Raw genomic sequence first — 23,236 nt, 5'->3', positions numbered from 1 at the left:
TCAAGAGAACAGGGGGGGGGTCGGCATTTGAAAGGATAGAGGCGAAGCCTCCTGCCCTGCCAGAGATCGGAGCAAGGGGAGGACCTGGCAGAGGTGATTGGGGCCTCTACCAGCCCCCGCTGACTACAGACGGGTGGCGAGGGCCTGACAGAGGCTGCAGAGCCTCTACTGGCCCTCCGACAACCATAGGGGGAAGGGGGTGGGGGGGCTTCAGCATAGGGGAAAGGGGAGGGTTACCTGCCGGCGGGCTGGGGTCGTCGGCCCTCCAGCAACAAGAGAGGTAACGAGAGGCCGTCGATAGAGGAGGTTGTCAGTCAGGCAGGCGACGAGAGGTCGACGTGCGACGGGCGGGCGACGGGAGGTAGACGGGTAGCAGATGGGTGACGGGAGGTCGACGAGCGACAGGCGATGGGAGGTTGACGGGCGGTGATCGGGCGAGCGACGAGCGATCGACGGGCGGGCGATGGGAGGTCGACGGGTAGGCGACAAATGAAACAGAAAGGGAAAATGTGCTCGCATTAGGGATTTACGAGAAATTTAGCGATGGATTAGCAACGATAAAATTCTGTCGCTCATCCGTCGCAAATTTACGATGAAGTAGCGACAAAAAATGTATGTTGATGATCTGTCGTGAAGTTGCGACGAAGTTTGAGATGAAATGTTTCTGTTGCGAATCCGTCGCTAAGTCGCGACAGATGCGCAACGGATGCGAGACGAAATTTGGTCTATTGCTAATTCCGTAAATAATTCGAATGTTAGCCATGGATAGTTTTCTCTCGTTAATCCATCGCAAATTTTCGTCGCTAATTAGAGTTTTTCTTGTAGTGTACATATATATCGAGATAAAGAAAGAGAGACTGTTCAACCAAAGGAAGGTCTAAAATCTACAACCAACAATGATTGGATGACTCTTTTCCAATGGTTGAGCATCTCATGATCCGACTTCATATACTTGTTCTTTATAATTTATATAGCAGTAAATATGTTTTATATGAAAACTTTATGACATATAGGCATGTTTTTCGAAACATGAAAAATTGATGACTCATAATGCATTTAAAACTTTACAACATATAGGATGTTGATTTTTAGTGCTTTAAAATGTGCATCTAAACATTGAAAAGTCATAGTAAAAAATATGTTGCTCACTAAATGAATGATAAAGATCGAATATGTAAAGTACGATCGATAAAAAACTTGATTTTTAGAGAAGAAAAACCGGTGATTATCATCGATTGTAGATTTTGGACCTTCGTTTAGTTGGGCGATTTTCCTTATATATATATATATATATATATATATATATATAGAGAGAGAGAGAGAGAGAGACGAAAGAAGATCAACATTAATACTCATGAAGATCAACAAAATGTTGAACCCATGAACCGAACACAGAAGAAACAAAACTAAAATATAGAAAAAACAAAGCTAAAGAAAAGAAACTACAGACAACTAGCAACAAAACAACAAAGCCTACTCAACCAGGATCCGCAGGATTAGAAGAAACCACCGCTGAGTGAACGTCGTTCAAATGAGAGGAGAGGTCTCTAAGATGCATACATAATATTGCATATACATCAACCAGGAATTTATGGACAAGATTATTAAAGATGATCGGAATTTGACGGAAAGTAGCATCATTGCGTGCCATCCAAACAAACCACCAAGTAGTAAGCAACCAAGTCTTCCAGATCAGTCTCCACCGCTTGCATCGTCTAATTTCAATAGGGCCCAGGAGAAGATCAAGCGCAAAAGACTCTTCTTTGACAATTACGTTCGGAGATCTCCACGTCCTATTAAATAGGGCCACAAAGATTGGGCAGGACCAAAATAAATGAAAAGTAGTTTCTTCAGCAGCTTGACACAACACACACCAACTTGGAAACTGAAAGCCCAACTTCTTTAAATAACTGTGAGTCTGAACCCTATCATGCAAAATTAACCAAGCCAAGAACCGAGATCTTGGAGAAGGGCCCTTACCCCATAACGCACACTCAGGGAACCAATCTGCCCCTGGGGGAGCAACGATTTATACACTTTGTGGGTGTGGAACACTCCATTTGGAGTAATCGCCCATTGCAACCACTGATCATAATTTCCAGCATCCTCAGTTTGATCTCTGAAGAACGATAAGGCTCTCAGCCACATGCTTCGCAAGTGCGAGATCGCCAGACCCCGGGTTCCATGGCGAAAAAGAGATAAATCAGGAGCACCATATTTAGCATGGAGCAAGCGAGCACATGGAGAGCATGGTTGATGAGCCATCCAACATTGCTTGGCTACGAGAGCAATACTCCTCTGTCTTGGAGCAAAAACACCTAAGCCAGCCATACATTTCACTTGTAACGGCAGACCCAAATAGGTCATCGGCAACTCAGAGATTGCACAATTAAAAATCTGTTTACCCACTGCAAGCATAGGAGACTGAACATTGAACATAGTAAGAGAGCATTTGCTATCATTTAGGGAAAGCCCAGAAAGAGAAAGAAAGAACTGGAGAATAAGCTTGAATCTAAGCATCTGCTGCACGTTTGCTCGCCCAAAACTAATCATATCATCAGCATAAATAAGAATATGGTCCAAAAAATTTGGAACATCTAGATGATCTATCAGGCGTTTCTCCGCAGCACGCTTGAGCAACACCACGAGACCCTCAGCAATGGCATTGAACAACAAAGGCGATAGAGGGCAGCCTTGCTTTAATCCACGCCCCAACTTGATCTGGCCATCTCTAGTGCCGTTAATCTTAATCATGGCATGAGCATTAGAGACCAATTCCCTCACCCATCCAGAAAAACGACGACCAATGCTAAAATTGGATAACATTTGAAATAAGAAGGGTCAATGCACAGAATCAAAGGCTTTATGAAAGTCCAATTTAAGAGAAAAATAGGGTTGGCCACTAAGATGTAAGGAGTGAATGACTTCAGAGGCCAAATGCCTCGGTAACACCACCGTTCGCCAACCAACCAAATGGCGCTTACTCTTAAGTTGACACTCAGACCAAAGAAAATCCGACATTAAACGACAAATTTGCTTCTCCACGCCCACATGCATCACAAACATTGACATGAAGAATTCAGGGATAGAAGAAAGCACATGTCTGATTAAAGTCAGACGGTCAACAATGGAGAGATAAGAAGCCTGCCACGAAAGAAACTTGCTTTTCACTTTTTGAATAGTTGGAGCCCAAGCAGCGGAAGAGAGGAGAGAGGTGTTCGGTAGGGTTGAACAACAAGCCCAATGGCTTGTGGCTTGATTTATGTTCAACTTAAGAGTCGTTCAAACTCTGAAAGCTGAATATGAACAATAGGTAATCGGATCCGCTTAGCTTCAATAAGTTTGTTAGGTATTAAAAAATATTTTTTAAATATACTTTACGTGTATATTTTTATAATCTTAATTAGTTCTTTGTGCTTCAAACCAACACATATTTTCTATAAACAAGCCAGCTCGAACTCGACTGGTTAGCTTGGACTTATTATGAGATCAAACTCGGCTTGACTTGCCACAAAAATGAGCCAAACTTCACTTTAAGCTTAGCTTATTGAGCTCGTTTACCAGCTCTACTGTTTGGTATCGAGTCAGTGGCATCAAAAGCTAGAAAAAACCTTATCGCCAGAGTCCACTGTAGACATCGAGTTTTGCATAGAAATTTGGCATAAAAGATTCCCCAGATCCGAAACATATTTTAGCATCTGTTTTGACAATAGCGATAGTTGGGGTCGTTCATGAATCACAGGGTGCTCTGACAAAAATGGCAGACAATCACTAATGTTGCTGGTAGGGGTGCAAACAGGTTGGATTCAGACCCTGTTAGATCCAAATCTGAATTTGAAATGCAAACAATAGATCCTAATTTGAAGAGGTTAAATTGAATCCGAATTCAAAATACATGTACTGTTGGATCTGAAAAAAACAAGACAAAACAAACTATTTATAGGTTCGAATTTTGATTCGGATCAACTCTAGATCCGACTTAAAATGCTGGTCCCATGCTAATCTAAAGGTGATGCTATTGAACAAATTTAAATTCACGTTAGGATTTTACTTAAAAAATGTCAGATTCGGATTCGAATATCCGACCACATCCGATCCATTTTCAGCCCTAGTTGCTTGAGACTGCTGAACGAGTGTATGTAACGTAAAATGCAGCTTGCCTACAGCCTACGTACTCAAATTAATTAATTATTAACTCATTTGCGCTTTTGTACATTATTGTTTAAAAAAAGTGAAAAAGAAAAAAAGCTACAGAGAGGGGTACTTTTGTAATATCGTAACGGAGTACCTATTGCAATATAAAAAAATCTTAATCTGACAGTATTTCACCAGTTCTCTCTCTCTCTCTCTCTCTCTCTTTTTGCAGAGTGGATGAAATGGTTTCATAAGAGGATTCTAAGGAAAAGTAAAAAGAAAGGAGAGATCCTTCCCTTGTTGCCTTCATAAATTCTAGCCCAACTCCCCAGAGCCATCTTATTCTTCAGTGTATTTTTTATTTATGTGGTATTAAGGCTTCTGTTTTCTGATATAGATTGTTTTATCTTTGTCTTCAAACCTTGTTTTAGTCTTTTAACACAGCGGATAACACTCAGGTTCTTTCCAGCCCTCAAGATGCAAGTTCTAGATTCTTCTTGAGTTTTGAGTGATACCATGTTCTTCTTTTGCCGTTTGCTGTGGCTTTGGGTTCTGTTTGAGGCCTTATGTGGTTCTTAGTGAAAACATGGTTTTATGTGGTTCTTAGTTGCTACCCCCTACAGCGAACCCTTTTTTGAGCTGAAGAAGGAGATTCATGGAAACTTGCTAATGGCAGGCTGGTTTCTCTTGACTTGGTGCTAATATCTCATTTTGTGGGGCATAAATATTCTTCTTTGTCTTGGATTGAACACGTTTTCAGATCTCAGTGGAAGAGTTAGTGAAGAACCTGGTGCGACTTTAGTATTTTCAGAATACCAACCTTCCCATTTTTCTTTTAAAGTTTCTCTTTTTATCCAAAATATTGTTTTAGTCATATTTCTTTTAAAGCTTGGTGTTCGGGTGATCTGGTTTTGGACTGCAATGGGATTTCTTTCCCCGGTGTTAGGCTTGGTCTTTGGTTCCATGTTGGTGATTTCTGTAAGTGGGATTGGTGCTAATTGGGGAACCCAATCTTCCCACGCTTTGGCTCCTGAGATTGTGGTGAGGCTGTTGAGAGACAATGGGTTCAAGAAAGTTAAGCTATTTGATGCAGACTCTAGAGCTTTGACTGCATTGGGGAACACTGGGATTGAAGTTATGGTTGGTATTCCGAATGACATGTTGGCAACTCTTGCAGGCAGTTTAAAAGCAGCTGAAAACTGGGTTTCCAAGAACGTTTCTTCTTTTGTTTCCAAGAATGGTGTGAACATCAGGTGAGTATTGCTAGTCTTGTTTCTGTTATATGCTTTCTCTCATGGTGTTGTTGGTTCTTATGAAACTTGCTTTTTTTTTCTCCCCCTCTTTGTGTTCTGCAGTCTTGATGGTTGGATGCTGGAAGCTTTTGCAATCTGATTCTCGATTACTCTGTTTTTTTACCAGCAATAACAATATGTTGCTTTTTAACTGATTAGCTTATGGAAATGATTCACTAGAAAGGCCTTCTTTGGTGTTTGAGCATCTAGCACTATCTTAGTTTTAAGATAAATCCATCAGTCATGAAGATCTACTAGGGTTAAACATCTCTTGTCCAAAACTCCTACATTGTTCTCAACAAAATTTGGGCTGATTAATTGATTGGTTCATTCTGTTCTATATAGTCTTGGTCTGTGAAATAACCCCAAATGGCTAGCGGTGCAGGACCTAAAGATTTTAAAGCCATAAATTATTTTGATTTGGTAATTTATTATTCACCTCTTTTAGACTTTGTGGCTTGTGTCTTCATATTTATAAACTGTCCACAATAAGCTCTGAATATGTCCTGACTGGTTGACAACCCATATTCCTTCTTGAAAACAGATAATTGATATAAAATGAAAGTTTCTGTTTTTGTAAAATTTTAAGGCACAGGTTACAGTTTTTTCTTTTCCCCTGCCACTCCCCAGTTTCCTGTTTACTTTTACCAACAAATTTTTACTCCACCATTCACGTTGCAGTAGTTGTACATTTTGCTATTATGAAATGTAAGACCTCAGTTTCCATGGCCAGGTCTATACCTTTTGCTTTTGATCTCCTTAGAGGGCTACAAATGTATCTTTAATACTGCATGAAATTACTTGAAATTTCACAAAGATTGTACCCGTTGTTGCTGTTGGTGTTAATGTTATGTCCTTTCTTCTGAAGTTCACTGAGCCATGTTGGAATCTAGAAGATTCTCCTGTGCATCTTGTTACAGTGATAAATTGTTTTTGCTTGGAAAGCACGATTCTCTAGGTAGGCTGCATTTTTCAAATTTCAAATTCACTTTCAGGTTTGAGTGGAACTTTAAGTAATCCCTGGAGCTTTACCTTCAGTTATCATAGGCTGGTAGTGGTTCAACTGGAACTCGAACCATTTCATGCCAGAATGACTATGATGTTTGAAGTCAATCAATCCTTCAAAAGCGTTTGCTAAATTATGTTTGGACTGACACAAGTTATCCGAGAGCCTGAGTATCTTGGCCAAAATCTGGCCTTGGTTTTTTAGTTTAATTTCTGAATACTAATGTACTTAGGTCTAAGCTTGATCAGGACATGATCTGTTCTCGGAATCTCTTGTATTTTGTTTGGATGATCTTTCTTGGGAAATGTGGGGGGTTAGCAGCAATCGTGGCCACCTATTTAAATGGATAATGATAAAGCATTTCCCTGATTTAATGTCACCTATGGACAAAGAATTTTACCAGTTATATGTTCTATATCTGTTGGAAATAGTAACATATTGGTACTTATCTGGCATGGGAAAACTTGTTGCAATAGCAGCCTCAATAGGCTGGCACTACATGAAACTGGAGATGTTGGAGTCTCTTGGAACCTGCTCTGTTGCATTACATATCTAGCTTTAAATTCAGGCATACAAAACTAGATGGGGCTGCTGGCTTGCATACTCGACTTGAGTTTTAAAGTTTTTGTTATCTATGTTTGGTAGTTACTTTTAATGGGCTTTTTGATGCTTCAAACCTATTGAAATGCTGCATGCATGAAACATGATGTGATTCTTCCACTTAAAATTATCCATGTTGGTCTAGCACTATCTTTGTTCATGTTTATTTTTTTGATAAATTCTCACTTTTTTCATAATTAAGAAGAATAACTTGTTTAGAATTATTGAAATAATGACTATCACAAGGGAAATGGGAGGTCAATACCATGGATGACATGAGAGATTATGTTGCAACAGGAGGAATTTCATAGTTATGCTTTAACCCTCGACAGTCGATTCTTACAGTTGATGAAAGAAACTCTTCCAAACTTGTGTCTATTCTGTTATTGACAATTTTTGTTCACTTTGTTTGCTCGACCATGAACAATAAGCTATGAATCTTACTGAGTAGTTGAAATTAGTGAAAATCTGCAGTCTGCTTATGGCATCAGTATTTTGTAATTCTAACATATGCTTCTTGTTATGGTGCCTTGTGCTACACTGAACTGACTCCATTTCTTTAAAATAGATATGTGGCTGTTGGAAACGAACCGTTCTTACAAACATACAATGGAAGCTTCCTCAGAGTCACCCTTCCTGCTATTCAAAATGTTCAAAGTGCTCTTATTAAAGCTGGTTTGGGAAACCAAGTGAAGGTCACGGTACCCCTCAATGCCGATGTTTATCAATCTTCAACTTCATACCCTTCTGGGGGTGATTTCAGGACAGACATCCATGATCTTATGCTGACCATCGTAAAATTTCTCAGTGACAATGGGGCCCCATTTACTGTCAATATATATCCCTTCATTAGCTTGTACAATGACCCAAATTTCCCAGTTGATTTTGCCTTCTTTGATGGCGCTTCAACACCGATGAATGACAATGGAAAGATCTATACAAACGTCTTTGATGCTAATCATGATACATTGATATGGGCACTCCTGAAGAACGGATTCGGCAGCTTACCAATCATTGTTGGAGAATTTGGCTGGCCAACTGATGGTGACAAGAACGCTAATGTTCAGTATGCTCAGAGATTCAATCAAGGTTTCATGACGCACATCTCGGGCGGGCAGGGCACACCCATGAGAACGGGACCTGTTGATGCTTACTTGTTCAGTCTCATAGATGAGGATGAGAAGAGCATTCAACCAGGAAATTTTGAGAGACACTGGGGCATCTTTAACTATGATGGCTCTGCAAAGTATGCACTGAATTTGGGTCAAGGAACTAGCAACCAGCTGATCCCTGCAAGAGGTGTCAAGTACATGGAGAAAAAATGGTGTGTGTTCTCACCAAAAGCCAATTTAGCTGACACTAATGTTGCTGGAAGCGTTAGCTATGCATGTGCCTTGTCTGACTGCACCAGTCTTGGCTATGGCACCTCTTGTGGCAATCTGGATGACCGCGGCAACATTTCTTATGCATTCAACGCTTTTTATCAGCAAAATAACCAGGTTCCAATCGCATGTGATTTCAATAAGCTCGGGATGGTAACAACTACGGATCCATCGTCTGGAACCTGCAAGTTTGATATCATGATAGACCCGAGCATGACGCTTACTGGTGGCTGCCGGAGCAGGTGGGAGAGGGAGGTGGTGGTGGTTCTTTCTGTGTCTATGTTGGTTTTCTCAGTTTTGACATCTCTCTGATTCTTAGTGCTAGTTTTTCATGAATGTTTTTTTGGTTTCCTTACCGTTTTGTTTCTGTTGGTTGCTGTTGCTGGAGGCTTCAACCAGAGCATACAAGCATGCCATACAAATGACATGGGCAGGGTGTTATTGTTCTCTATCACAAATAGCACTGATATTTTGAAGATATTGCAATTTCACTACTTTATTTTCAAAGGCCAATACAATACCCAAACAAAAATTTATTTTCAAGTTATTGAAAATAACATATTTTTATCATGTTATTAATCTGATATAAAACAATTGTTACATTTTATATTATACATCTTATTTATGTTTGTTACATTTTTTGTCTTTATATATATGCCAATATTTTCCCAAGATTTTTTCGAGAAAACCTGCCATCTTTTCCCCGTAGGTAAAAACTTGGGAGCTTCCCATTTGAACTGTTAGACTCTCAAGCTGTCTATGGATTGGATCAAAGTGACCTGATCCACATCCATATATCTGTTGATCCAAGATGAACCTGAACTATAGCCACCCACAGGCATTATGACGAACAACAAACTGCTCTCAATTGCTTTGAGGCTACCCGCATTATTAGGGCATAACAACCATAAGAGCTTCATACACAGTGCTGGGCTGCCTGTGGACTGCAAACCACACGTTACCTAATCCATTCAGGCTAGGTCTGGGCCAGGATCCTGAGCCCAGACCAGCCTTGAGATCGGCCAGCCAACTGTCCTATAGCTTGTTATTAACATTCAGGCTAGTCGACCCATTCAAAAATGTACATGGACGGTCTGTCCTATGAGTTAGCCTTTTCAAATAATCCGGCAGCCTGCGGATTGCCTGTGGGTCGGGGTTTTAATCTTGGTCCGGTGTCGAAACCACAACATTGATCATCCATTGAAAATCCAAAAATGGAGCTAGGCAGGCCACTACCAGTTCATTGAATAACCAAAACCAGATCCAAACAAGTTGGAATTTATCTTCCCAAATATAAGTTGGATGCAATGCAGCAAATCTAAGGTAAATTAAGAGCTACAAACTTACATGATTTTATCTACTCTTTCAAGCTGCACCTTTGAAAGGAAAAAGGAAAGGAAGAAGAAGAATATTAGCTTTGGCAACTTTATTGTTTCACAATATGCAAACATTTTTTAATATTCTGAGACAGTTAGGGATGCACAACGAACCGAGCCGGCTCAGGCTCGGCTCATCCCATAAATGAGCTAAGCTTGAGCTAAGCTTTGAAGCTTGGTCGAGCTTGATCAGGCTACCGAGCTCGATAGGCGAATTTCGAGCTTGTCCCATGCCGTTTTTGATGCTGCCTTTTACCAGGCAAAACTTAAAATCCAGCAATTGAGCTCCATCAAACTGCCAATTGTGCAATATCAGAGGTTTTTTGGAAATTAAAAAATAAAATGATATAGTTTTTCACGGAGAAGCCTTCCATGTCCAAACTTGTTTTTTTGATGTGAAAATACCTAAATATATTGATTTCATTGACCAAACTTTTGGCAAGATATAGCCGAAATAACTGGACAATCACCCTTTTATTTTTGCTTTTCTCCTTCCCCTCCTTTTGTCACTTCACAAGCAAATGCCGACAACCTCCCGCACCAACTATCACCATCGTCATATTTAGGGGTGTCAAGATGTCGTGTTTGGTTAAGACCTAGGTAGAACCCAACCCGGTCTTGATTTTTCTAGTATGATATCTGGTCCGAACCAGAGTCTAATCGGGCCTACCATAAGAAAAACCATATCTGGACCAATAAAAACTACATGAATCAGACTCAGGCCATACCCGATAAAATAATATTTTTAATTAATTTTACATTGAAAAGATGCAGGTCTTAATCTGAACTCGGGTTGGGCCATATAAAATTTCACAAACTATACCCAGATCCATGTATTAATCAGATCTTGGGGTCAGTACCCGGGTCTGAATCGAGCTTATTTATCACCATATAGGGTTTGGTACAGGTCAGGTCCAAGTAAACCCGACCCGTTGACACCCCTAATCCTATTCACTCTTATATTTCTCAATATTAAGTGGCACCAATATTATGCCTATGGATTGAAACTTTTCTTTTATTAAATTATTAAATTGAATGGCTCATATGATAAAAAAAAAAAAAACCAAGGTGTGCAAGCAATTCACTTAGAAGAGGAAAAAATGCTTCTCTACACCAAATTGATACTCCTACAAGCTTCCTATCACCTATCAAGCCATTGTTCAAGCTACAACTCATTCAAAAAGAGAAAAAAGTGGCCAAATTTGTCTGTCCAACGTGCTGTCGTCTGTCATCAAACAGCTTTTTCTTTTTCTTTTTTTAAGTTTAGCTGGGGTTAAAGCAGACCCTTACCAGATATCTCTTAAGCCCCCATGTGACCTAGGGATTCGAACCTGGGCCTTCATATCTTGGAACAGTACCTCTTACCACATGGGATATCACAGGGGTGGCAAAACCTGACACGACCCGCCTCTTAGGCGGGTTCAGGTTGGGCTTAAACTAACCCGTTTAATAAACGGGTCGACCTGCCTAACCCGTTTATTAAACGGGTCGGGTTCGTATTAGGGGTATGCCAACCCACCAACCCGGCTGACCCGTTTAATAAACGGGTTAGGTGGACGGGTCAACCCGCCAACCCGTTTATCAGACCCAAACCGTTTATTAAACTGGTTGGCTGGTCGTGTCGTCGGGTTCGGGTTGATGTATGCTGACCCACCGGGTCGACCCGCCAACCCGACCCTATTGCCACCCCTCACATCAGTCTGGCATCAAACAGCTAGTTCACCAAGTTACTGTTGTCCACGCCGTATGGGAAATGAAATTTTCATGTAGGACTTGAAATTTTAAAGTTTTTTTTTGTGTTATTATACTGCGCGGACAGGTGTGTTAGAATCAAATCCCGCTGGCACACTGTTTTGTCTATAGCTTTAGGAGGTGGGCTAGGTAAGACAAGGTGAGCATAGTGAAAATCTCGCAATAATATCGTGAGAAATTACCTGAAAGTTTAATACGGCAATTTCTTGTCAGATTTTCAAAATATTGCAAGATTTATAAAAAAACATAAATACCACGATTTAAACATGATATTTACGTTTTAAACTGCTATTTATCGTGAAAAAACCATGTATTTTAATTTTAAATAATTTTTATTAATATTTTCTTGTAAAAAATATTTTTAAATTTATTTTTTTATTATCAAGATTTTGCCAAAAAAAAAGCAAGATTTATGAAAAAATTTCAAATTCTCACGAGTTTTTGAAAAAAAAAAAAGATTTTGCTGTTTTTAACGTTTGTCAAGGCCCTACCCAGGGTTTTTCGTCATAAAAAAAATATATGCATCTGCTTCTGCAAGGGTTTTTCGTCATAAAAAAGTATATGCATCTCCTGACATGATCACTTTTTTTATCAAGACTTTGAAATATATGAAAAAGGTCAAGAGACTGTAAGTCCAAGGAGTGGTAAGTGAATAAGGAGAACAGATACAGTGACAATCAAGAAAGTGCAGAAATTACAAAGTGTGTGACATAGGCCGGGGTTCTTAAGGGGAGGTTCCTTGGCATTCCAGAGCCAAACACCATGGTTCATTTCTTTTCAGTTTTCACCATCTCGAAGGGCCCGGCCGTATGATTTTTTTTTCCAAAGCCATTTAAGCTCTAAATAAATGAGTATCTCGAAGGTATAAAAATGGACGCTAAAACAGATACAGAATAATAGTATTTAGAATGCTCTGCACCGCATAAATGAAACGGCTAGGTCACAGAGATTCTTCAACTTGCGCTCGTGTCGTGTCCATTTGTATACTATTTTTAATAAAAAAAATACCAATGTTATCAGTATCGGTGTGTATCGTCATGTATCGTCCGATACACATCGTATCAGCAGAATTTTGATACGCTATAAATACAAAAATATCAAAAAAAAATCAAATATTATTTTCATGTGTCACGTTATGATTGACACGTTATTTTTTAGGCCGATGAATCAGCTGAGTATCAGCATCGGCCGATACCGCTGAATCGGCAGCCCAATGATTCAGGGCGGATATCAATACTAATTAACTACATTGAAAAATACACAAAAATGATGTGTCTCTTGTTCTTTTAAGTGCGTACTTGTGAGATAGATGAACAATATCAAAGGGACTACTAATAATAATTCAAAAATGACCGTACTATATGACAAATTTGACATGTTTTCTCAAATGCCTGATAAATTTTGAAATCTACCCGATATCCAATTTTGTCGGTTTATGACTTTTTTAGGACCTTTTTACTCTTAGTATAAGTGAATCTCTTGATTTTCACACATTGATCTCGCTAAATCTAAATAAAAATAAAATTCACACAATATTTTTGCAGAAATCATGAATTTTGCATAATATACAATGCAAAAATGACTACTTTATATCCCAACAAATTAGATTCGCATAATGAACATGTACATCTTTTCTGCCTCGCATCACCTATGCAAAATTTCTCATCGCTTCTTTCGCAACTCCCATGCGAAAATCCCTTTCTTGTGAAATTCGTTAAGAGTTTCACGTTGGTGGTTGCAAAAGTCTACTTTCGATGTAGAATTCATGAAAAGTTTGCAGAATTAGCATATGGTCGACTTTAAGTGATGCAAGATTTGTTTTAGCTTGCAAATTTACCTGCATATATAGGCATTTGTGTTTATCTATATCTTTTTTTTGTTTGTATATAAAAGCAGCAACCATTTTCTATGTACCCTTGCAGCAATTTTTGTGAAAGTTTTCTTGCTTCATTCCGACACTTATCAACTTTTCTGGTTAGTTTTCTTGCTTCATTCCAGCGATTATCGTTGCTTTCAAACTTTTTTTTCTATAGACATGAGAAGTTAATAACCTTGTAGTGTTTTGTTTGGTTGTTGTTGATGATATATTATGTATGTGTTCCTGTTGTGTATGTTTTATTTATGTAACCTTATGTTTTATTTAATATTGGACATCAGATTTATTATTTAGGATTTTTTTGCATATATATATATATATATATATATATATATATATATATATATATATATATATATATATATATATATATATATATATATATATATATATATATATTTGTTATTTTTTTTATAGTCAAACTAAGGTTAGGCAGACTCATACATGTTTATTGATCCAATACTTGTTGTGATTTGTATAAAAAAATTACCCTTCTGTCAATAGGTGTCAATTTGAGGGTTGATCTTTCCAAATCTTGGTTATTCTCCCTCTCACTAATTGTTCTAAGTTTTTGACTAAAAAGTGAGCTTTACAATAATTTTAGGTAATGTAAACTCCATCAAAATTGTACTATAATAGGTCTATAGATAATTCCCTTATTGGATCTCTTTTTTAGGATTTTTTACCATGTTGATCATTCCTTATCTTCCAACTGTTATCCACCCCCTTGAGGAGGATCCTAGTATCACGGGTTCCTCTATCTACTTGCCATCGGGTGTTCTGAGTGTTTGAGAATGCACATCACCTGCTCCCTCACTTGTTGAATCACATCCTTTGTTACTAGTTGAAAGGTCTTGGCAATGCCTTCAAAATTTTCATGTTTTTTTCTAGTCCCTGTATTTAATATTTATGGTGCTTTTGTCTTGGTGTATTAGGGTTAGAGTTAACTCCACACAAGCATTCAATTAGTTAGATGTGGTTGGGGTTAACTATGCACAAGTATTGAATAGGTGTTATAGGGGTTATTGTGGATTGTTGGTTTTCTGAGTGGTTATTGTTAACTGAATGATATGTTGTGTGGTTGGTGTAGGAAGTTATGATGATTTCTGAAAGGGTATGAGTATTTTATTATAACATTGATCAACATATTTAGAGATATATATTGGTCTCTAAAAATAGCAGCTATAAAAAATTCATAGCATTGATATTTCGTAAAACTAAATATGCGAAAGAGTTAATAATCCTCTGGTATAAGTGTTCTCCAAAATTAGATTACCGCCAAACTTTAGGAAAATATTTAGTTATTGATTTTTAATGAATTGCTTCTTTATAATTTATATAGTATTTTTTAATGAACTGCTCCAATGTCTTATGTCTGTTGTGTATATTTTAGGCATCTTGCAAAATATACTATGTATAAACGTGGCACAAGAAAGGCAAGCAATCTCAAGTCATTGGCCCAAATGCCACCCCATCCCCATCCTCACTTCCAAGGAAAGACACAATTGAGGTAGCTAAGGTATAACTATTAACATCCCAAGTTATGTATAGACAACCAATGATACTTACATGTACGTGTTAATATTCAATTTCAATTAACGATGAAAACAATGTGATAAAAATGAAAAAAGTATGCAACAACCAAAATATAGTGAAATGCTTTTGTTCAGAGAAAAAATATTGTTAGTCAATGAAATAATATCACATGTTGTTTGATTATTTATTTGTTATGTTTATATGTCGACTCATTTAAATCTAACATGAATGTATTACTTATTTTGATTATGCAACACTTAGAAAGATTGATAGAGAGAGTTCAAAAGTACCGCATGAAGCCAATGCAAGTAGATCATAGACTACCAAAGACTATTTACTATACCCCGTATTCCTCGATGTGTCACAAAAACGATGTTTTTGTTGTTTTTTTTGTCATCTAATAAAAAATAATTTATAAACATTGAAATCCATAGCAAATACTTCAAATACCAAAACATCAAGAAACGGCTCATAATTGTTTGAAGATCGATCAATTCTCGTATCCATTATGTGAATGTGATAAGGTATGCTTAACATTTACATTTACATAACATAAATTTTTAACTGCATAATAATCTTAAACTTAATTTATGTTATAGTTTTTTAGTCTTGTCAACCGATGCAATTATCATTGGGTTCTTTGTGAAATAGAATGCAAAGGAATTCAGGTTATACAATTTCATGGGGTCTACAGATCTTGTTGATCAAAATATTGGAGATATGATATGATAACATTATTTATTCAATAATATGCTTATTTTTCTCAAGTATTCTTTAAGTTAAATATTGTATTGCAAGTTCATTTCTTTGTAAGTTGGTTAGGCCATGACATTTACACCTACTAGATAACCATTATTATGCAAAATATTCTTAAGCAAATGAACTCATAATTTTTGCATATGGTTGTTAACTCAATTCGTACATGTACTTGTTCTTGACTTGGTGTGTAATTGTTATATGCATGATTGTTGAATATTTGTCATAATGTACATGCAATACTTGGGCTTATATGAAGAATTAAATTTTACGCAGGTATGTCATATGTCATGCTTTTTTTATGTAAGTTATTGTTAGTTGTTTACTAATAATCTTTTTTCATAATGATGTATCTATTTTCAGAAAGTGTATAATGACATTGTATAAATGTGAAAGGAAGAAAGTCCATTTATAGTGGGTCAAAGAGAAGGCTAAAGAGGATGAATAAAGGAATGAGGGGAAGGAAAAAAGGGCATTGACGATGAGATGTCAGATAGCGAAGAGAAGTTAGTTGAATTCTAGATATTCCTGGCGAGTATGCATTGATGGTTATGTATATTCTATTTTAACAATAAAAAACATAGATATAATTTTGATAGAATGAATAAAAACTTGGATATCATTTGGATGTAAAGTTCATTCATAGTTATATTTAAAAACTTGGTTGTAATTTTGCATGTTGGCAAAATTTGTAGTTGTTATGTTATGTTTATGGATGAATTTTAGTTGTAAATTTTAGAAGTTTTGTTTGTATGTATTGTTAAAATGTTAAATAGGCAGATATGTTCTCTAACAGTGAAATTTAAAGTAAAATTGTTACATATTTGATGAAATTGCATACATAAGTAGGAAATTCACATATTTTAAAGAAAATTTCCATACATATATGTGAATTTTCATAGAAAACTCACATGTATATATGCAAATTTGTATAAGAAATCTCTATGTATACGTGCAAATTTGTGCAAGAAATTTGCATGTGTATATTCAAATTTGTATAAGAAAATTGCATATACACATTCAAATTTGCATAGAAAAATTATAAATTTAGGAGAAATTTGCATGTTTTGTATACGTATGATTTGCTTTGTATATGTGCAAATTTTTCATCCTTTTGCAAAATTTTGCACATAAGAAGAAAAATCATATATTTAGTTGAAAATTTGCAAATTTAAAGAAAATTTGCATATTTTGTATATGTGCGATCTATTTTGTATACATATAAAATTTTCATCCTTTTGCAAAATTTTACGCATAAGAAGAAAATTTGCTTATTTTGAAGAAAACTCGCATGCATATATATGAGAATTTACATAAAATATTTGCATATTTAGAGAAAATTCACACAATTCAATCTTCTTCAAACTTCATTTCAAAATTGAATTTTTTTTGTTATATACAGAATTCAAACTTTATTTTAACAGTCACCTGTTATATATATAATTTAGTCTTCATTTCAACAAAGTTTCACATGTTATATACACAATTCAATCTTCAATTCAAACACATTTCAAACTTCAATTCAACAAAGTGTCACATGTTATATACACAATTTAATCTTCATTTCAAACATATTTTAAAGACACATCAAACATACATGCATATACAATTCAAATTAGTTAAACAATAATTAAATTAAAACTTCATTCACAATAACATACATAACAAAGTTTAATATTATTTCTATTTTACAAAATAGTTCAAAAATATGCAATCATTGCTCATATTGTTTAAGGTGCGTCAATAACTCCTTGTTGACCTTATCCATATTTTCGATAAGGCCAGCTTGACTTTGTAGTATGGTGTTTTTTGCTTTAAGCAACTCTGCCAAGTTTTTTGCTTAAAAGGGTTATCTCTACATCTACTCAGGTAGCACTTTTTCTTGCGTGATTCAAACTCATTGCCTCAACTTCCTCTTCTATGGATGAGTTGTCAATATTTTTCTTGTTGTTATATCAATCTTCAAGTATGAATTAAACAATATTGGATAATCCTTCTTTCGATCCTTAAATGTGCCATGGATAGTTATGCTTACTACATCAGTATGACAGGGTGGTTGTTGAACAAAATCAAATTATTGAATCACTCGGCTAGTTAGTTGACATTCAACTTCATTCATGTTGTGAAACCAAATATCTCTTCTCACAAGACCCTTCACCTCACAAGACCCTTCACTGCCATAACTATATCTTGTTTATCCTCACCCATCACATTTATGTAGGGGAACCATGTTACCTACGATAATATTTCATTTTTATTCATGGTTGGTCCTATATCACATTATAGCAAAATCATAATAAAATGCTTCAAGAATACTTACATGTGTCAGGATCATCTTGCATAATTTTGCAACACAAGCATCCCTACTAACATGAAGACTCAACCCTCTTCGATCATTCTTACCCTCATTGTTGTGTAATTGTCTTCACATTGAAATATAAGAAAATTTAAAAAAAATGTCACGTCTTAGGAGTCTTCCAATGAATATATACTCTTATATCCAAACCTGTAAGGATCAATGTAATGATTAATACAATTAACACACAATATTATCAATAATTTTTACATATTATTTGAGTATAAATCAAAAGTTAAGAAAAAATGAAAGAATAAGTACTTCCAACAACACCAACATTCCGACAATGTTTTTTCAGCTATTCTTGCACTCCTTCAAACTATGCGTAGTCATCAACACGATCCAGCGATTGCACCTTTTTCAAGTATGATCCATAAATGATCTTTCTATCAGTGTTGATGAATAAACATGTACAAAAAAAGTAAAGCAAAAATGCTCTCACCTTTATGTCAAAGCTATAAATGTTCTTTCCTCAAAACAAGAGTTTGACCCCCCCCCCCCCCCCGAGAACCATTACCACATAAAAATATAGTGAACTTTTTCTTGTTGTTTGATTCCAGTTGTTCCTTTTGATCTATTGATATGAAATCAATGATAACTTAATGTTGTGTATCTCTTAGTTTGATGGAATGGGCCATTACCCCCCCCCCCCAAGAGAGGTTTTCAATGATTCTTATGCTTAACTTTCTGAACTTGTCTTATTCAGGCCCCCAAGAGAGGTAGAAAGGCACCAGTGCCATCCAAAAAAAGTCTGTAAGAACAATCCATGTTTTGTATCTTTAATAAAGTATTTTTTATTTTTTATATTTTTGAGGGGCTGGTGATGAGAGATACTATCTGCATAGAAGCTTCACATTCAGTCATCTAACTTTAGGTTGTCTACAGGGTTTCATTTTTAAGATTACCTTGATGATCAATGATGCATTTTTTTGTTTTTTTTTATTGTGAATTTATTATTTGAAAAGCACCCAAATAGTTTAGAATAGGCAGGCATTGCCACCAAAAAAATATAACTTCCAAACCATAAGTGACCTTTACATTGAACTAACCAATCAAATAGCTAATTTTATTAATCAATAAATCAATGCTTGAGAACATAATTAAATTAAAGTATGAAATCATAGAGCCACACTGTCCAAAAATAATAGAAGTAAGTCACGCTATCTCGCAGGCTCTCTGTGACAGCCATTTCCATCACTAAGCTCCAGGTTGTGAAAAAATATTCTAAGTACTGGATAAGAATCAAAGATTCTTTGTACGGATTCCTCTAAAAATTTTAATAGTCAAGAAAAAACATAAATTAAATTCATGCAAGTCATTCAGAGAAATATAAGAATAGCAATATCCTAATTTATTTATCATTCATGCATCTAAAGACGAGTATCATGCAATAACAATTTCTCACATGAAACAGAATAAGTAAGAATAGATGAACTAATGCAAAACAGTAAATATGCATGATTCAATGCACATTCATGAATAATTTATGAAGTTATTATCAGAATTCTATTTTACATGCATGTCTCTATTAAATCCACACAAGTTTAGTTTCACTTCTCATTAAACCCATGGATATTCAAAACATGCACAACAATTCTCGAAGTTTAAGATATGTTCTCAGTTATAGCTTAACACATAACTTGTATTTTTATTACTGGGTTTTACACTTGTTTTTTGATCGATATCAGGAATCAACACCATTCATTGAAACATTAGAAATCAATATTTAATGTCGGGACATCAAGAAAATCAACATCTATTGATGCCACTTTCTTGGTATATCAATAACAACAATTGTGTCATAACACCACTCCTAGGCAAAGTGACTGAAAACTTTGTGTATGTTTGTGCCCCTGAACTCGATGGTGGTTCGCCTCTTGGCCACGATTTTAGAAAGTTTTCAGTCACTTTATTTGGGAGTAGTGTTGTGACATATCTGTTGTTATTGGTATACCAAGAAAGTTGCATCAGTTGATGTTAATTTTTCTAATGTTCCGACGTTAAATGTTGATTTTCAATGTTCTGATGGATGGTATTGATTTTTTATATCGGTCGAGGAATAAGTGTAAAACTTAATAATAAAAATACAAGTTGTGTGTTAAGCTATAATTGAAAACTTATCTTGAACTTTAGGAATTGTTGTGTTCTTTTTTAGTATATGCGGGTTTAATGAGAAGTGAAACTAAACTTGTATGCATTTAATAGGGACATGCATGCAAAAAAGAGAACTCTGATAATAACTTAATAAATTATTCATGCATGTACATTGAATCATGCATATTTATTGTTCTGCATTAGTTCATGCATTCTTGTTCTATTTCATATGAGAAATTGTTAGTGCATGATACTTAAATGGTAAATGAATTATGAGATTGTTATTCTTATATTACTCTGAATGTCTTGTATGAATTTGATTTATACTCTTTCTTGTCTATTTTTTAGAGAAATTTGTATAAAGAATCTTTGATTTTTACCCATTACTTCGAATATTTTTTTTAGGACCTAGAGTTCAGTGATGGGGATAACTGTCATGGAGAGCTTGCGAGATCGCGTGACTTGCTTCTATTATTTATAGATAGTGTGGCTCTGTGATTTCATACTTTAATTTTGTTCTCAGATATTAATTTATTGATTAATAAAATTAGCTATTTGATTAGTTAGTTCAATGTAAAAATCACTAGTGGTTTGGTTTGGAAGTTGTTAAGTCTTTGAGACCCCATATCCTTGGGTCTTGGTTTTCGCAATTGTTAAAAAAAAATGCTTTTCACGGGGATGAGTTGGAGTCGTTACAGGTTAGTGGTCAAAAGTAGTGAGAATTCAAAAGCAACGCAGGATTCTAAAGCAGCGTTTGAAGGTTCCTTCTGCAGTTCACAAACATGACAAAAATGTTGGTAAGCTCTCTTTTTCTCTTTGATTTATATTATGTGTGTTGGCTCCTCATACACCAATACACTCTTCATGCACCAATACATTTAATGGACCTCATATATGGTTAGTTGCAATTTGTTTATGGTTTGTGTTCTGCAATTGCTTCTCGAGGGTGTTGTTTGACTAGTTCATGTTTTCATGGATGGTATTATGTTTTTAAGATGTAATCTGAACTGTCTTGCATCTTCCAAAAACGGGGAAAAACGGATTTCTTCAATATTTAAACTTAAAAAGTCTTTCCCTTCTTGTGTCTCTTGTGGCAGTTGGCTGATGATTATATCTCCCACGTATCTTTCTTTTTTTATTCTCAATCAAAACGTGTGTCCTACTTGTATGTTGACTTGCAATAAAGAATATTGATTTGGATTGACAATAAAAGGCTGAAAAATATGCAAATATCCTTCTCTTTTAGCAGTAATATGAAGCACTAAAACTGATGCAGATTATGCTCAATCAAATGTGTTTTGTATTTTACTACTGCGTCTTTTCTTTTCCTAAAATGTAAATGTCTCAGATCTGCTTTGTGCCTCACTTCAGTGAAGAATGAGGATAAGCTGGAGTTCAGCAAGATTTTAGAAGCAGTGAAGGTAACATGAAAATTCTGACTGGTGATGTGAAATTTCTTATGATCTATTGGTGGAGAAAATGTCGGTAGATTTTGTCAATGCAACCTGAATGGTTTTGTTGCAGGCCAACTTCAACGAGAAGTATGATGAGCACCGGAAGAAATGGGGTGGTGGCATCATGCATGGGGCTCCAAGTCTCAGGCGAAGACCAAAGGCAAGGAAAAGCTTTTGGCAAAAGAAGCTGCCCAGAGGATGAGATAGGAAGACTGCTTTGGAGAGAATGAATGTCTTGGTAATTTTAGTAACTGGGTGGTTTGGTAGGTGGGAGATACCTCATTGAATTCCTTCAGTTTTTTCCTTCATTGAATTTTATGTATTCTATTTTGCTGTGCATGATTCATATTATTTCTTTCATTTTTTGTCTTAATCATTGTTTTATACAATTTAATCATTAAATTATCTCAATATGAAAATTGCCAATACAAGTATATTGAGAATCGGCCGATTCGTATTGGGAAAAATCGATACGAAACCGAGATGATCCAGCTCCTTTTTTTTAAATAAAATTTAAAAATGGTTCGAAATAGTTTTTAATATTTTTTGTCCTATGCTGGTTCGAAATAGTTTTCATTTTTTTCACAATAAAAAAAGAAAAACCTAAAAACACAGAGGTCCATGATTTTGGAAAGAAAAGAAAAAAAGTTTGCAAAAATTAAGTATTACTCTCTCATCTGCTCATCTCCAAACCCTGCAACTAAACACAAGGACATGTCAGCAACTAAATACATCAGATGAAAGAACAAAAACTATACTACATAAATTAAAAAACCTCTCGGATTATAAAAAAACATTAAAAGTTATACACGTGTGAGCACACACGCATCATACACGTGGGGAGCTGCAAAGCAATGAGGGATGAAGTGATCACGCAAGGAAGCAAAAAAAAAAAGTAACCGACGTAAACAGAAACCAGGGACACTCATACCGAAAACGGCCCTTTACTATATTGGCAGTAGGTTTGGTTTGGACCCAGGCGGAACCAGACTTGGATCAGATTTTTGGGTCTGGACCTGGGTCTAATCGAGTCTATTATAAGAGAAGTCATACCCGTACCTAATAAAAACTACATGAACCAGACCCAAACCCAAACTATACCCTGTAAAATGCCTTTTTACAGTGAAAATTAATCGGAACTTGGGCCGGGCTCGGGTCTGGTATAAAATTTCATAAACTATACTTGAGTTCATGTATTAATCAGAACTTTGGGTCTGGATCTGGATCTGAATCTTAATCGGGTCTTCATATATCACCATACCCCGACCCTAAAAGTTTTGGTCTGGGTCAGGTTCGGGTAAACTGGATCCAATGCTCATGGAGGCAACGGTTTGGTCTTTTGAAAGGTGCAAACCTTACCGATGACCTTGCACCATGAAATAGGCAGATGAGATTGACTGAGAATTCGAACCGGTGCCCTCGCACATGTGAGGGATGCATTAAGAATAGACATGTAGATGGTCTGGCTGGACCCAACCCGATGCCCAGCCGACAACCGAGCAGGGATCCACTGATCGCTTAAGTGCCTTGCCTATGTGACACAGACCAATAGCATGACAGCATTCTGAGTGGGGCCTGTATTCTGTTTCGGTGGGGCGCATAGAATGCTGTCATGTGATAAG

The 23,236-nt window shown here is 36.2% G+C and overlaps 1 protein-coding gene across 1 annotated transcript; it reads left to right on the top strand.

The window, feature by feature from the left end:
* The first annotated feature begins 4,815 nt into the window (after window positions 1-4,815).
* Window positions 4,816-21,816, top strand: LOC149843309 (glucan endo-1,3-beta-glucosidase 6-like). Its single transcript, XM_090000881.1, has 4 exons — window positions 4,816-5,387; window positions 7,601-8,695; window positions 21,509-21,581; window positions 21,685-21,816. Exons 1-4 carry the CDS (start codon window positions 5,056-5,058, stop codon window positions 21,814-21,816), a joined length of 1,632 nt encoding a protein of 543 aa, XP_089857007.1. The 5' UTR covers window positions 4,816-5,055.
* Window positions 21,817-23,236: the final 1,420 nt, after the last annotated feature.

Source organism: Nuphar pumila, chromosome 3 (assembly GCF_984573655.1).
Source record: "Nuphar pumila chromosome 3, dmNupPumi1.hap1.1, whole genome shotgun sequence".
Classification (NCBI taxonomy): Eukaryota; Viridiplantae; Streptophyta; class Magnoliopsida; order Nymphaeales; family Nymphaeaceae; genus Nuphar; species Nuphar pumila.
The sequence above is the reverse complement of the archived record's forward strand: the minus strand, read 5'-3'. Positions and strand labels throughout refer to the sequence as shown.